The 16872-nt window shown below is 38.2% G+C and overlaps 1 protein-coding gene across 2 annotated transcripts in view; it reads right to left on the reverse strand.

The window, feature by feature from the left end:
- EPHA6 (EPH receptor A6) overlaps positions 1 to 13761 on the reverse strand; it is a 923948-nt gene extending 910187 nt beyond the window's left edge. For both annotated transcript variants that reach the window (XM_065913782.1, XM_065913783.1), the window contains exon 1: positions 13392 to 13761. In XM_065913782.1, the coding sequence (XP_065769854.1) occupies positions 13392 to 13761 (370 nt within the window). The remainder of the gene's footprint in view (positions 1 to 13391) is intronic.
- Between the last annotated feature and the right edge of the window lie 3111 nt (positions 13762 to 16872).

A 16872-nucleotide genomic window follows, 5' to 3' on the forward strand; every position in this document is an offset into this window, starting at 1 on the left:
AGTTTTTGTGCTGTTTATCTTTAAAAGCAGCCACCATCATTATTAAATATGCTAGTTCTTAAAGAGTATGATAAAACGTTTAATGAAAAAATCAAGTGGGGCCACTTACTTAAAAACTCTACATCCAGTCTAAGACATCAATCCCTTGGATTATTTTTATCTACACACAAGAATAACTTTTAATCTTCAAGTACACTGGGATGACCCAGAGGGATGGGATGGGGAGGGAGGTGGGAGGGGGGATCGGGATGGGGAACACATGTAAATCCATGGTTTATTCATGTCAATGTATGGCAAAAACCACTACAATATTGTAAAGTAATTAGCCTCCAACTAATAAAAATAATTGGGAAGAAAAAAAAAATCTTCAAGTGAAGAAAACTAACTCAAAGTAGCTTAGAAACTGAAGTTTCCAGAGGAGTCATTCATTTTAATTCTTATTACTTACATACATTTTACATTAATTTTTATTAAAGTATAGTTGCTTCAAAATATTTTGTTTGTTTCTACTGTACAGGGCAGTGAACCTGCTATACATACACATATATCTCCATTTTTTGGCTTCCCTGCCCATTTAGGTCACCACAGAGCACTCAGTCGAGTTCCCTGAGCTATACAGAGGTCCTCCTTAGTTACCTATTTTATACATACTACCACTAGTGCATGGCTTCCTTGGAGGCTCAGGGGTTAAAAACCCGCCTGACAATACAGGAGACATCGATTCTTTCCCTGGGTCAGGACAATCCCCTGGAGAAGGAAATGGCAACCCACTCCCGTATTCTTGCTGGGAAATCCCATTGACAAAGGAGTCTGGCAGACTACAGTCCATGGAGTCACAGAGAAGTCCGACATGACTTAGCAACTAAACAACACAATCAGTAGTGTATATATGTCAAACCCAATCTCCCAATTCATCCCACCTGCCCAGCCTTTCCCTCACTGGTGTCCTTACATCTGTTCTCTACACCAGTGTCTTTTACTGTTTGCAAGTAAGATCATCTTTATTTTTCTAGATTCATATATGCGTTAATAAACAATATTTGTTTTTCTCTTTCTGATTTCTGATAGTAGTCTCTAGGTCCATTCATATCTGTACAAATGATCCAATTTCATTCCTTTTTATGACCGAGTAATACTGAGTATAACTGAGTAATATTCAATATTCAACAATAACAACCACATCTTCTTTATCTATTTCTTTGTTGATGGACACTTAGGTTGTCTCCACTTCCTGGCTATTTTAATGGTGATGCAATTCACTTTGGAACACACATGTCTTTCTGAATTATGGTTTTCTCTGGGCATATGCCCAGGGGTGTGACTGTTGGGTCATATGGTAGTTCTATTTTTAGTTTTTAAGTTACCTCCATACTGTTTTCCATAATGGCTGTACAAATTTACAGTCCCATCAGATTCTCTTATCACTTATATATATTTACAATAATGAACCATAATAAAATGAATGAATAAATGTGATAATCATTTTCATTTCCCATATGTAACTCAATATTTTTTGTTATATTTTTAAAATTATTTCCCTTTATCTTTGCTAAATTGCTAGTGTTAGGTTGATGCAATTCTGCATTATTGAATCTGCTGTTTGATACCGCAATACATTCTTAAGTAAATGTACTTACGTTATATATCATTTTAATGCACATTTCTTGCTTGATTGTTTTGTTAGTGACATTTCTTGCTGCATATTTTATATTTATATTTTTTTAATTTTATATTTCACACTAGGGAAATGATGTTAGATAAAAAGCAAATTCAAGTGATTTTTCTTTCCAGTTCAAATGGATCATAAAGCAGCAGCAAGAATTCGCAATATCAACAACGTGTTTGGTCCAGGAATGCCTAACAAACGTACAGTGCAGTGGTGGTTCAAGAAGTTTTGCAAGGGAGATAGGGGCCTTGAAGAAGAGGAGTGCAGTGGCCGGCCATTGGAAGTTGACAATGATCAACTGAGTGCAATCATCAAAGCTGATCTTCTTACGACTACAGAAGAAGCTGCTGAAGAACTCAGCATTGAACATTCTATGGTCCTTTGCCAATGGAAGCAAATTGAAAAGGTGAAAAAGCTTGATAAATGGTGTGCCTTGTGAGTTGATCACAAATAAAAAAAAAAACGATCATTTTGAAGTGTTGTTTTCTCCTATTCTATGCAACAACATTGAACCATTTCTCGATTGGACTGTGACTTGAATTGAAAAGTGGATTTAGACAACAACCGGCAATGACCAGCTCAGCGGTTGAAACAAGAAAAGCTCCAAAGCACTTCCCAAAGACAAACTTGTACCAAAAAAAGGTCAGGGTCACTGTCTGGTGGTTTGCTGCTGATCTGATCTGCTATAGCTTTCTGAATCCCAGTAAAACCATTACATCTGAGAAGTATGCTTAGCAAATTGATGAGATGCACCAAAAACTGTAATGCCTGCAGCAGGCACTGCATCAACAGAGTGGGCCCAATTCTTCTCCAGAACAATGCCTGATAGCATGTTGCACAATCAACACTTCAAAAATTCAACAAACTGGGCTACTAAGTTTTGCCTCATCCATCATATTCACCTGACCTTTTGCCAACCAACTACCACTTCAAATATCTCAATAATTTTTTGCAGAGAAAACACTTCCACAACTAGCAGGAATCAGAAAATACTTTCCAAGAGTTCTTGGAATCCTGAAGAACAGATTTTTACACTACAAGAATAAACTTACTTCTCATTGGCAAAAATGTGTTGACTGTACTGGTTCCTATTTTGATTAATAAGATGTGGTTGAGCCTGGTTACAATGATTTAAAATTCATGGTCCAAAACTGCAATTACTTTTTCATCAACCTAGTATTTTACTGTCAACTTTACAAGTTTGTCCTCAATGTAAGAGGACAGACCTTATTTCATTTCTAGTAGTCACACAAAGCCAGGTCCAATATATCGTCATGGTCAATATGCACACATGCATGCTAAGCTACTTCGGTCATGTCCGGCTCTTTGCAAACCTACGGACCATAGTCCACCAAGCTCCTGTCCACAGGGTTCTCCAGGCAAGAACACTGGAGAGGGTTTTCATGCCCTCCTCCAGGGGATCTTCTCGACCCAGGGATTGAACCCATGTCTCCTGCGGCTGATACTTTCATATTTTCATCTCTGTAAACAATAGTTCACTGATGTGAACTTGTCTATGGAACAACTAAATCCATATTACTTTGTCAAATATTCACTAACATATAAATAGCCTCATTAATTAAATCTTTTGCTCGCAGAAGTTCAAGGCAAAGTGACCCACCTTTATGTTTCCTGTCCCCAGCACAGCGAAAAAACATAGTAGGCTCAATATATTTCATTTAAAAGTTGGGTGAATATATATTTAATCTGAACTAAATTGAGAATTACAGGAAAATATATACAAATAAATCGTACAGATTAAGAACTGAAGTTTGTGTACATAAGTAATAAAAATAAGAATGAACAAACAAAAACCCAAAGATAACTACATCTATATTACAATGGAAAAGCATTTCAGAACTTTATAAAAAAAACAATTTCATCTGATTTTAGGGCTTCATAACTTTAGGGGATATTTTTCATTTAGCTTTAACAAGTGTTTAAAACTCTAGAATACTAAGCTTTAAAATAAATTCTTACATTTTAATTCTTCTTTACTAGGGTATAAAGCTCTTGAAAAGCCTAAAAAATAGTGCATGTACATATACATGGATTTCTGGCCATAAACTAGTGAATATTACAAAGGTTCTTACACATGTAATTTTAAGTAAACAAACTACCTGTTATTTTAATAACCAGGGTGAACTATAGTTCTCTATAAAGTTATTTTACTATAGCATTTTAAGACAGTAAGTTATTATAAGTACAAATTTTCCTCTTATGTATATCATAAAAATAACAATAAAGTTGGAACATGTTATTTTTCATTTATTTTTAAACCATGCTAAGTAATATGCTATACCAACAATATACATTCCTGAAATTGTTCTTTTTCAGATAAAAATTAGGATCTCTTTCTGAATGCTCCCTCATTAAATAGAGAATATAAAACAGTCAAGGTAACAGTGCACTTTCCTCATTAAATGTTGTACTGTTATAAAACTGTTCTGGCTATTACAGTCTTGGGGTTTTGTTATTGTTGTTGTTCAGGAGTTATAACTTTTAACAAGTGGACTAATGCATAGATTTTATGCACTTTTAGAAATTGACTAAAGTCTTATGATTTTGTACAATGCTATCTATTAGTTTTCTGAGTTCTTTCCTGTCACACATAATGACAACTACTAATTATTTTCACTTGCATTCACAATTTAAATGTTGTCTAAGTATATTTTAAATCTAGAAGGAGAGTGAAAGGAAATTTTCAGGATTTTTTAAAGAGTTTTAGCTAACATTGTCTAACATCAGGACACTTCTGCACTTGCAGAGATTAAGGGTCTAACCCAGGGTATAGTCAGATATATGTAACAAGAGAAACTCCTTAACCAATTAGGTTCATTTTAAAAATAGTACCATAATTCAGTTTTTTTCTATCCCTATTTTTCTTTCATTTTGAATGTTTAAAGCTATTTAGCACTGTTTTATATAATAAACTTCAGTTGCTGGAGATTTCTATTTTTATCATAACATTTATTGGCCACTACATAGTTTTTCTAATTAAACATTCAGTTTTAATTATTTTTACAATATTAACGTGTCAGCAACATATGGAACACATTTGTGCTTTTTAAAGTAAAAACTAAGGTGATACTGAGATATACTTCAACTCATATTTGGAGGCAATCATTTCAATTAATTCTAGATAATTCTTATTTGGAATACACATTAATATATTTTTATTTCCTAATATGTAAAATATTTCCTGCTTTACTAACTTGCTTAAAATACATCTAATTATAATCATCATAAGTAGGAAAATTTTCATACATTGATTTTTTAAAAATTATATGTAAGTTCTTTTACTTATTCTAGATATTATACTCTACATACTATTTCAAGAATGTGTTTCCCCAGGGAGCTCAACCTGGTGCTCTGTGACAACTAGAGGGGTGGAATGAGGGATGAAGAGAAGTTAAAGAGAGAGGGGACATATATACACTTATGATTGATTTATGTTGTATGGCAGAAACCAATACAACATTGTAAAGCAATTATCTTCTAATTAAAAATAAATTTTAATAAAAAGTGTTTCTCTTTGCAATGCTCATATACCACAAATATGAGTATTACAGCAATCAACCTAAAATAATACATAATCATTCTGTCATGTTATTAGTAAGTTAACATTAGTAAATAAGCTATGTATATAAATATCCATATATCCAGATACCAAATATTACAAGAATAAAATAATACATAACTAATTCTAACTCTTGAACATTCAGTTTCTAAATTATAACGTCTATGATCAGAAAGTAAGTATAACAGTACAACTGAAGTTATAAAATGAAATAGGAGGAAGAGTGGTGATTTTTCATTTATATCCAGCCAGTTCAGATCATCAGACAGGCCAATAGCTAGAGGACACAGCAGTATCCTGGGAAAGTAGCTGAATGTATTTTTCAGGACATGAGCTGAAAATACATGCTCTCATCCCAGTTCTTGCTCCAAAACTCAATTAAGATGTATGTTTGCTGCTATCTGAAACTGGAAACTAGCTTCTTCACCATGAATCACAGTTTTTAATGATAAATCTACCTTAAATAAACACACCAGAAAAAGCTAACCTAATATCATTTAAACAAAACCTGCCTCCATCTGTCAGTTCATGGAAAGTCACTAGAGATTTGAAATATTTATACTGTCTATGCATGGTTGTGTTTATTCAGTGCATATTTAATTTTCATGCAATTAAATAAGATATATGCCCACCCATAAACTAATATTACAAGATCCCTATGAAGCAATTTTACAAACAAAAACACATAGAAGTGTTAACAGTATTACGTCATACCCTTCCTTCTTTCCCTCATGATATCATTTACTGTAAAATTCATCTTATAAAAATCATCAAGTAGTCTAAGGATTAATTATCAATTACTGAAGGATATATCACATCAAAAGAGAAGGCTGATTTTCTAAAGAACCGAGACTATATGATAACCACTGTTGTAGAATCTAGCTTAGAATCTGTTGTAGAATTCTATCTTAGAATCTAGCATAATGCCTGACACAGGGAGATACTTTAAGATGTGGATGTTGAGTGACTTATTTTCTTAACTTTGAGATAAACTTTAATGAAATAAGATATTACTTGCAAATAACCAATACATAAATATTAGAGCTGAGCATCAGTACTCTTACCCGTTGTCATATGACAAATGTACTTTAAAGGTTTTTCTAATTATAAAAAAAATTAATTTTGGATCTAATTTTAAGAAAACAGAAAATTTTCCTACTAGGCTTGGAAAGAGACTGGAAACTCTTCACTGAAGTATATTAATATATTCTTAAAGGAAAACTCCTTGAATTCTTACATATAGTAAGTACCATACCTATCAGTGTGTATGTGTATGCCAAGTCCCTAGAGTCACGTCTGACGCTGCGACCCCATGTCTGTAGCCCGTCAGACTCCTGTGTCCATGGGACTCTCCAGGCAAGAATACTGGAGTGGGTTGCCATTTCCTCCTCCAGGGGATCTTCCTGATCCATGGATCCAAGATCTGTCTGTTAAGTCTCCTGCATTGGCAGGGGCGTTCTTCACCACTAGTGCCACCTGGGAAGCCCAAATAGTAGGCTCTGATAAACACCTTTTTTTTTTTTCCATTTATTTTTATTAGTTGGAGGCTAATTACTTTACAATATTGTAGTGGTTTTTGCCATACATTGACATGAATCAGCCATGGAGTTACATACCTTTTTAAAGTACAAACATTATCACTCAGTTCTAGAATATTTATCATTGAAAATCAAAACTGTATATATCATAAGAATTCATAATGTTTACTGAAAGGAAATCACTATAAAATAATATTCTCCACAACATTCTAAACACTAAAGCATAAGATTTACTATGTTTGAATATGTACATTTAAGAATATTCACAAATGTTTAAATGAAACATCTCCAGAGTATTGATTTTCCAAATATATACAAGGCATTTAGGACTGTTAAATTAAGATTTTTATGCTTTTATATATTTAACAATTGCTGTCATATATTAGTAGTAGTAGTAGGCAATTCACAGTGATGAACAATAACTGGTCAGGGAAACTTTTTAAGTTACACGCAATTTACTGTTGTTGAGTGAAGAGCCTAATACTTTCTTCCCTCATCTTAAGATCTAATTTTCCTGGGTCTTTTACAAGCTTCCTGAATATGTATTTGTTTCTCTTCATTTTAACAAAATGCAGAAAAGAAGGCTAATAGAAAATATGTGAAAACATGCCTATTTTATATCTAGTATCACTTCTATTTTTCTTTTCAGTAACAGTAGTCTGATCATAACAAAGATGAATAAAACTGGTGCATAAGCCAAACTTTGCAATATTGCTCTGTATTTTAATAGATTCTGTTGGATCACCATACTGCTTTGTTAACATACCTCCACCCACCTGTGCCATTACCCACTCTGACAAAAAGCAACTATATATGTAAAGTTATCATGTCAAAACGCATTAACAAATTTCATCTGTTGATCCAATGAGTGTACAGTGCTATGCACAATGGTCTGAAATAATAAAACTATACTATTAATATTATGCTTTAAATGATAGTTTGAGCAGAATAAAGTAGAGAATGGACCTCTCACCCCATCCTTCCTATCTGCTGTCAATAATCAATTATTACAAGCAAGATCATTTTTATGGGGAGTAATGAAAAATGTTTTCAGATCCCTTGGAAAAAGTGATAAAATACTGAATATCTACATTTATTTTCCTGTAATTATAAGATGACCCCATAATCCTACTTCCAAACGGTATCTCAAATCCACCTTCTTATCCCCATCTCAGTATCACCACGCTAGCTAGGCCACCATACCCTTCCCTATGTCCCTGAAAACTGCAATAGACTCCTAACACTATTCTCTTCATGCTCCAATCATCTCTTCCTAGCCATAATACTCTAAAAATGAAAAACGGTTGAGATCTCATTAGCTTCCCGTTTTACCAAGGAAAATATTAAAACCTAGTTCCTTTCCATGGCTTGTTTTCTTCTCTGTGGATCTGGTTTCTCACTCTCTCTCAAACCTCACTCTAGGCTACTCTCCTCCTTGCTCTGTGAGCTCCGGTTCCATACTGGACTTACTCTTCAAAGGGGACAAGCTCACCTCCCTCAAGGTCACTGAGCAGGTGGCTCCCTTTACCCAGAATGCACGGCCTCCTGTTCTGTGCATCCAGCTGTTTCTCATCCTTGAGAATGTCATTTTCGTGTCACTTCCCAGATAGGCCTCTCTAACCATCACATTTAAAATAGCGGGTCCCTCCTGTTATTTGCTCAGGGCCTTTATTGTTTCCTTCATAGTATACAGTTTCATTTACTTCCATATTTGTTGTCAGTCTCCCTTACTAGAAAATAAATTCCATGAGGGCATTTATGAAGTCTGGCTTACTTACTCTTTTTTCTCTTCATTATATAAAGATTACATTCAAAAACAGAATACTCAATAAAAATAAGGCAAAAGTAGAGGTAATATAATATCTGTTTTTTAAAGAACGAATGCCAGTCCTAAAGAAACTGCAAGTTGATCAGAACACTACAGACACAGTATATCAATTTATGTTTCACAACTTAAATGTATATATATAAACATATATATATATACAATTTTTATTTAAAGTTAACACTGTGTATGTATAAACAATTTAATCCTTCTGTATACGTTTAGTTTGATTACATGATTAACAACGTACACTGAACAAAGTTAATCCATGTTTATTACTTAACTACATGTACTGATGTCCACTATATTTATAGTCCCAAGAAATGGTGAGTCAAGAACACAAGAAACTTCTATAACTTTAGGGATTTGGTTGACTGACGGACAGTGTGAGATAACATGTATTCTCTCACCATTTAGGACAAAAGAAATATATAGTCAGAAGTACTCCTGTGTGTGAAAGAAGAAAGAGAGAGTGATTGAGATATGGTGTCTGTCACAGGGGAAAATAATTAGTAGAAGAAAATACAAGAAATCACTGATGCCTTTTGCTACTCATTTATACTAGCAATGATTACTGAAGAAGAAATTTTCAACTCGGATTTTTATTAATATTTAATTTTGTAAGATAATAACAACACAAATTCCATATAGAAAAATTTGACAGTATTTTGAAAATGTAAAAAGATGTTATTTAATCATTAATTTAAAAACATATATATATATATATATATATATTTGCCCCTTGAGAAAATCTATATTAAAATTGCTTTATTTATGTTATTTCTAGTTTGAAGACAAGACCCTTAAAGAATGTGTAATTTTTGTGTAAAAAAAAATTTTAGATATGGTCTTATCCCAAACTCAGAACAAAAAGATTGAGATGACTAGTGCATATCAATGACATTCTATATTCTATTTTAAATACTAATTATAATGGCTAATTCCACAATGACTCACTTCAGTTTGTTGATGTATAATAAATACATTCTAGGTTGTTTTCATACATATGGAAAACAAGAAAAGCGTGTGATTTCAACCTCTTGCACTTTTACAATCATAGTTTATCCATCAAATTTTATATAAGGAAAGGTCTTTTTGAAATATTCTTTATAAATCACTCAGTTTTCCTTATTGAACCCAATTTTCAATATTTTCAGTAAAGTTCACTCTTCAACTTTCTTAAAATATTTCAATTCCCCCCTTTCTGTAAATGTAAGAACAACATTTGTTCTTACAGTTTCTGAACAATACTTATGTCAGTTCAACTAATTTAGGGCTATGAATTTAAATAAGCAGGTATTTTTCAGATCAGCTATGTTCACCTGTATTTACATACAACTTAGTGGATTTTAGACTTAATTCATTCAAATTAATAAATTTAATGAAACTAATGACTCAAACTATTGTTTTCCTTGTATATTTCATTTTTCACTGAAATCCCTGAGTGGAGGAGAAAGATCAATTCACACAATCTTGGTAGTAAAATGAACTCACCAGACTCTCATATTCAAACCATATTTTGATTTAATGAATTATTCGAGTATTGATTCTTTTTGGAAACATGAGTCACACCCTGAGAGATGCATCAACTCTTTTTAGACTAAAGCAGAGTAATCTGTGAATTAACGGATCCCTGGTGGCTACCAAGCACTGAGATTGATTTACATGGTTACTGACATAAGAAACAAGATTGTATTTTATATTCTAACTATCCTTTTAGTAAAAAAATAAAAGTTTCCAATTCTTAAGAGAGTAAAAACTGCTACTTTTAAAGCTGCCAACACGAAATAAATACTGTGGTTTTAAACAGAAGGAAAATTAATGGAATAAGGGAAATTTGAGTACAAATCACAGTTTCATTTACTTAATCAGATGAAGTGATGAAGTGATCTAGGAAGCAGCTTTACTTTTTGATCAATTCAAGGAGGTTTCAGTAATAGGAAGAGAGTCAAACTGATTTATTTTGTCTTTATGGCGCAGAGATTCACAGCCAGTTAAGAAACAAGAGAAGAGATGCTTCCTATTAACAAGTTACTCTTAGCACATTGTAAAAAATGAAATAGTTCACTTTTTTGATCCTTTTATTCTATCTATGTATGCAAAATGAGGAATGAGGAAGAGGATGATGCCTTCATTCAACCATGAAATATTTTATATAATTTGGTAAAAATAAATCACATTAAAGTTTACTTTGTGATTACTCTTAATGAGAAGACAAATTATATTAAAATGAAAATTTACCCTCTGTAACAAATTTTAAAAATAAAACAAGAATTCCATTAGCTCTTAGGACAAAAAGTTACTAGAAAAATGAATACATATGCTTAAAATTAAATATTAAGCCTATTATTGTTTATTATGTACAAAGATTTGTATTTTGCATTAATATTTCTATATTGTACATGTACTTCAGTAATTCTACAATACCTCATATTTTCATGTTTACAAATTGGCAAGATATGTTGATTCATGTCATCTATTTTTGAAACTACAAATATGAAAATATCCTTTTGTTCATAAAACAACATTTTAAAGTTCCACATTTATCAACTATTAGCATGATTATTTCAGCATTCAAAAATTATCTCAAGATATAAGGCATAATTTCGAACCACTGTAACTTGAAGCCATAAAAAGCATTTTAAAAGCAATTATTTGTATCTGACGAAAAAAATCTGAGCATGTTTTCTCCATAATATTCTGCTGAAAACTCTAAATTTTACCCAACTTACCCTTTAGGTATGATATTATTCAAGTGTAACACATAGCTTGTGTTTTTAGACTATTAGTACAAATGCAAATTAAGAGTTTTTGGAAACTATCTTTAATGATCTTATTTGTTAGGTAAGTTGAGTAATATTCACTAAGTTAAGCTAATTTACAAAACATACATAAATTAGATATATTTGGTAAATCTTTTAGGTAAAACGTCTTGTAAAAGTATGAGAAAGCTATCAAAATAGATAAATATAAATTATTGCAAGAGTTGACAAACAACTCCCTTATCCTTTACACTTAATATGAATATCTGAAAGGTCATACTTTAATACTTGAGACACTTTGGTAGAAGGCTCTTTACTCATTTGAAGAGTCTAACATGTGTTTTATTTTTGGTAGTATCCTCAGGGCCTAGGATGGTTACTGGAACTTTGAAAATATAAATGTTGCTTTAGGGACATGATTGAAAGGATATAACTGTTAAAATATTCCTAACAAACTTGACTTTAAGTGTACACATCTTTAGAAGCCCTAGCCACATTTAGTATAACATACATGTCTGATTTTCCAATTACTAAAAATCGTTTTCCCTTTCAATAAAAAGGTCAAGTAATTACACGTTATTTTAAACAATGTTCAATTTTCAGAGGTAAATTAACTACCTCTTTGATATTTAATGCCAATAGTCCTTGAAACCAAATAAGGGATGTGTGTGAAGGTATACACCTCCATAGGAGAGCGTGGCACTAGAGGTGATACTCATAGAATACATTTTCAAAGGCAAGATGGTTGTGTATGGTTTTCAAGCTGACATATGCATTTGTGATTGCAATCTGGAGGTCAAAAAAAAAGGCAAAGAATTAGAAAAGCATGTCAAAAGTATCAGTTACACAAATGAGAACTGAATATTCATTCTAAATGATTCTATTTCTAACAAATTGGTTGTATATGTTTATGACAAAAAAGAAGGCTGGGTTGTTCTAATTTCCTTCACTCTTAACCTTCTCACCCTCGCAAAGGAAGCACACATTTTCATGCCATCTGACCTCTATTTATATACCTGCAAATTATTGCAAGGCCTTGTATGCTGAATGGTAGCTCTAATTGAAGTTTTATATTTGAGGTGTTCTAAAAGTGTGACGTAACAGGTGACAGCGGCGGTCATCACAGTGCCAGGGAGAGCATCCAGCCAGGTACATGCTGGAAAACTTTTATGGCTGTTCCTCTCTCAGTCCAGGAGGGCTGAGACTATGGAGGTGATTTCTTTTATATAGATCTTTAAATATTCACAGCAGAAATCCAATGAGTATGTCTCATAAAGATTGTTGGCTAGAAAGCGGAAAAAAAAAAAAGTTCAAAAATTTTCAGTACTTTCCATTCGGTAAACCTCACTTTCACTTTTCACAGGCTATTCATCTTCACTTTACCACTTTACCTGACTTTAGGCATAGAATATTCACGACTTCTTAATTCACACCTAATACCCGCAACCCCCCCTCCCCCCGCCCCGGCCCCTTCCAGCGTCTGGGCTGGAAATAATCCGGAATAATTTCTAAATTCGGTCGGGATGGGGTAAAGGGCTTGCAGCTGGGCGAGGGTTTGGTTTATAGAAGGCTCAAGGCTGGTTATTTGGCCAGGGGCTACAGCGAGAACGATCTGCTTTCTTGCAGGCGTGCGGGAGAACCTCCACGGTACCGCGCCGTGAGCGACCGCAAAGAGCCAGAAGTCTCCATTAAGCCTCCACCACCGAGCCTGACCTCCCGTGGAGACCGCGCGGCGGGGAGCGGTCCCGCGGCTGCCGGCGGTGGGACCCAACTGCTGCTGACGCTCACGCATCCGTTTCAAGGCATTTTGGAAGCAGAACAGACCGCTCCTCGTGAGGTCTCCGGCCCCGGGCGCTGTGGACAGGCGCTCTGGTGAGGAGACATCCTCGACCCCCTCGTGTGGAGAGCCGGGAGAAGCCCACCCCGAGACGAAGTTACCTGCCAAGAGGCGACCAACGCACCGGTCCTCAGAGCACCCGCCTCCTCCCGCCCCATCTTGCTTCTCCACCGGCCCCTTTACCTTGGTTGTTGGAGACGTGACTGCAGTCGCCTGGCCAAGCTGTCAGCAGAGGCAAGAAGAAACCAAATTGCAAAAGAAATTCCCGGACTTCGCTGCCCCCCATGGTTCTCCCCGGCTCTCTTCTCCTCCCCCTTAAAGTGAAGTGGCTCAGCCAGGTGTTCAGCGGCGGGTCCGAGTCCACGTCTTCTTCCTCCTCCTCTTCCTCCTCCACCCGGCCCACAGGGGGTGTCCCGGGGCGACCCCCGCGCGAGGCCCCGGGGGCAGGGCACGAAGGTCCAGGCTGCCCAGGTGCAGGCGCAGCTGCTCCGGAGGAGGACGCTGCCGGCGGCGCCAGGGAGCTCCTGGCGGCTGTAGGCGAGCGGAATTGCATCCACCGCCGTGTCCCGCTCGCGCGAGGACTATTCACTTGGGCCTGGGAGAGCGCGCGCGCAGGAGCGAGCTCGGGCTGTGGTTTGGGGGAGGGGAGCGCAGGGGCGGGGGAGGGCGCCTCACCGCGGCAACGGGGGAGGGACGGCCAGGTGCGGCGGCGGCTCGGGCAGCTCTGCCGCTCTGCGCGCCTCTCCGAACTCAGAGCGGGCACTTGCGGAGCCAAGAGCAGGGCGGGCGCCGCAGCTCTGAGCGGGCGGGGGCCGCGGGAACTTTCCTCCGGCCAGTGCGGCGAGAGCCGAGCGCCTGAGGAGGCTCCGCGGGGCCGCGAGCGGTCCGAGCGAGCTACCGAGCTGCGCCCTCAGCCCCTCGCCTAGGTGGCGACGGCCGCGGCCCGCCGAGCGGACCCCTCCAGCTCGGCCGCGTCTGCGCCGCGCTTCGGCCTCGGCAGCCTTTCCCCTGGCCTGTCTGAGGCCGCATTTAGTCTCCTAAGCACTTTCCTTCCCATTTCGCGGCAGCAGCGTCCAGCGTTTTAGGGCTACTCTGCACCCCGCAGGGCTACCCCCGACTTCACATTTCCGCCGCCGGAGGGGGCGAGTGCTGTGGCCGAGCGCTCCGCGTCCGGCTTGAGCTTGGCGGCGGCGGCGGACCAGCCTGACCGCTCCTCAGCCTGGGTCGCCCAAACTTGCCCGGTAGGGCGAGAGCCCCGGCTTGGCGGCCGCCTCCGCAGCTAGTCCTAGGAGAGCGAAGGCAGGCAGCGAGCTGCAGAGTCACCTCAGGCTGGAGGCGGGCGGGGGCCTGGCGCGGGGTCTCACTGAGGTCTCGTCGTCGCCGTGCGGCCGCGACTTCACAGCGGAGGTCACGACCATGGTCGCAGCCGCAGGCGCCGGGGCTTCGGGGGGCCCGGGACGCCTGCAGCGTGACGGCGTCGGACCGCGCACTCGGAGAAGCCCCCGGGCTGAGCTGTGCGTGGCCGCCTCCACAGCCGCGCCGACTGCCTGCGAGCGGACCGCTATCCCCGCGGAAGCCGCCCCCTCGCGGCACCCGCTCCCTCCCCGCGCTCCACGGCGCCGGCTGCCGGGTGGGACCGCCCGGCCCTGGCCCCCCGCGTGGGGAGTTCGGGAAGGGGGCAACACCGCTGCTAACAAGGAGGGTCTCGGGGCGCCTCGTCCTGACGCCCTCGCCTCGCGGCCGAGGCGGACGTGGAGGGTAGGGCCCGAGCCGCCAGCGCCGCCCAGCTCCGCCGAGCCCGGCGCTGGCCGCCTGTCTGCCGCCGCTCGGCTGCTGCGAGCCCGGCGCTAGAGGGGGTTAGTAGACAACAAAAAAGGCCTCCGCGGCTCGCAGGTGGAAGAGGCTGGCCACGCTAGCACCCTCAGGAAGGAGGCGGAATGCGCCCCGGCTACACTTAACGCGTTTAGGAAGGGCGCGCCAAGGAATCTGTGCCACTGGTGTGGGGGTTCCGTAATCGTTTATTCGCTGTTGTTATTGTAATCATCATTTTAATTGAACGGACTTAGGGTTTTACAGTGGAGTGAGGTCGAAGATCCCACCTCTAAATTCATGAGAGTGTTTTTAAAATATTTATGACAGGGAAGAAAAGTAAACCCAGAAAAACGATGTTATGAAGGGTATCTTTCTTCTCTAGGGCAGAGGGAGGGAAATGGCGCAGTGGTGGGATTTGGGAAAGTAGTGAATGGAAGCGCAAAGGACCTGCGTTCCACGCTTAGAAAATTCTGGAGGAGAAAACAGCCTTCCATGCGACGCGTTTCAGCGCTGCTATGTTTGTGTCACACACGGTTGAAGTGGTTCCAGTTATTGCGTTATAGTCAGTGGGAGGCAAAGAGAAAGACAGCAAAAAGATGCCCCACGTCTAAGTCGGCTGCAAAGGAGAGAAATACGAAAGGCACATGATTTTGAGGTTGTGAGGAAGGTTTCTGATTGGTGAATGTACTTCCACTTTCGGAATTCAAACACTGCCTCTCTTTAAAGGTGTCCATGCTAAGTTAAATGTATGCAGAAAACTTCTGAAAAGATAACCAAGTATAGAGTTTATGTATTAGTACTCAAAGGAATAAAGTCTGATTTTGCTACTGATGCTAACACTCTTACTGATAGACTGTCAGTATCATTTGCAATATGCATTTGCAAACTCAGTTTACAATTTATAAACTGTAAAATTAAAAGATTACATTATAATATAAATCATTATGCTTAAATGTTCATAAAAGCGTTAGATGATTCAATAATTTATGTTTTGATTTAAAGTAATCTTTATATTTACTGTCGAAGAATATAACTTCATGACCTTTTTATAGTTAAATTTGAATTCCTTATGTTTAAATCTTTAAAATCATTTACAGTAAATAGTTTTATAGATGTCATTAAAAACTCACTAAGAGAATAATTTTATCCAAAGACACTCCTTTTAAAATGGCTGTATGCTCAGTTGCCTTAGTCGTTTCAGACTCTTTGACACTTTATGGCCTGTAGCCCACCACTCTCCTCTGTCCATGATATTCTTCATGTAAGAATACTGGAATGGGTTGCCATTTCCTCCTCCAGAGGATCTTATCTACCCAGGGATCTGAACCTGCCCTGCCATCGTTGCAGGCAAATTATTTACCTACTGGGCCACCTGGGAACCCTTTCATTTTTTACTTTCTCTTTTCCCTCTCCCCTTCCTTCCTTCCATTCATTAGAGCCACTTCCTTCTAGCCTAATTTGAAAAGAAAGTTATTGGTGTTCTGTTTACAATATAGTCTCTAAAATGTAATATTCAAGTGAAATATCAAAATTTAAGTTAAAACTTTGATATTAAGATATTTTTACTCTGGATTTTGGGTGGAGACAACTTTTTAATAATCTATTTTTCTAGTTTTCTGATGAACTGAAGGGTATAATATGATTTATTAACTTTGAAATGCAAATTATGTTAATTTCTAAACTTGCAGTTTTTAAAATAACTAGACTTGCAAGATATTCAAAATAGAATACCACTAAAAAGAAGTTGTCTCCCCCCAAAACCCTAGAGCAAAAAGTATCTTAATATCAAAGTTTTAACTTAAATTTTGATATTTCACTTGAATATTACATTTTAGAGACTTTATTGTAAACA

This window comes from Muntiacus reevesi, chromosome 21 (genome assembly GCF_963930625.1).
Source record: "Muntiacus reevesi chromosome 21, mMunRee1.1, whole genome shotgun sequence".
Taxonomy (NCBI): domain Eukaryota; kingdom Metazoa; phylum Chordata; class Mammalia; order Artiodactyla; family Cervidae; genus Muntiacus; species Muntiacus reevesi.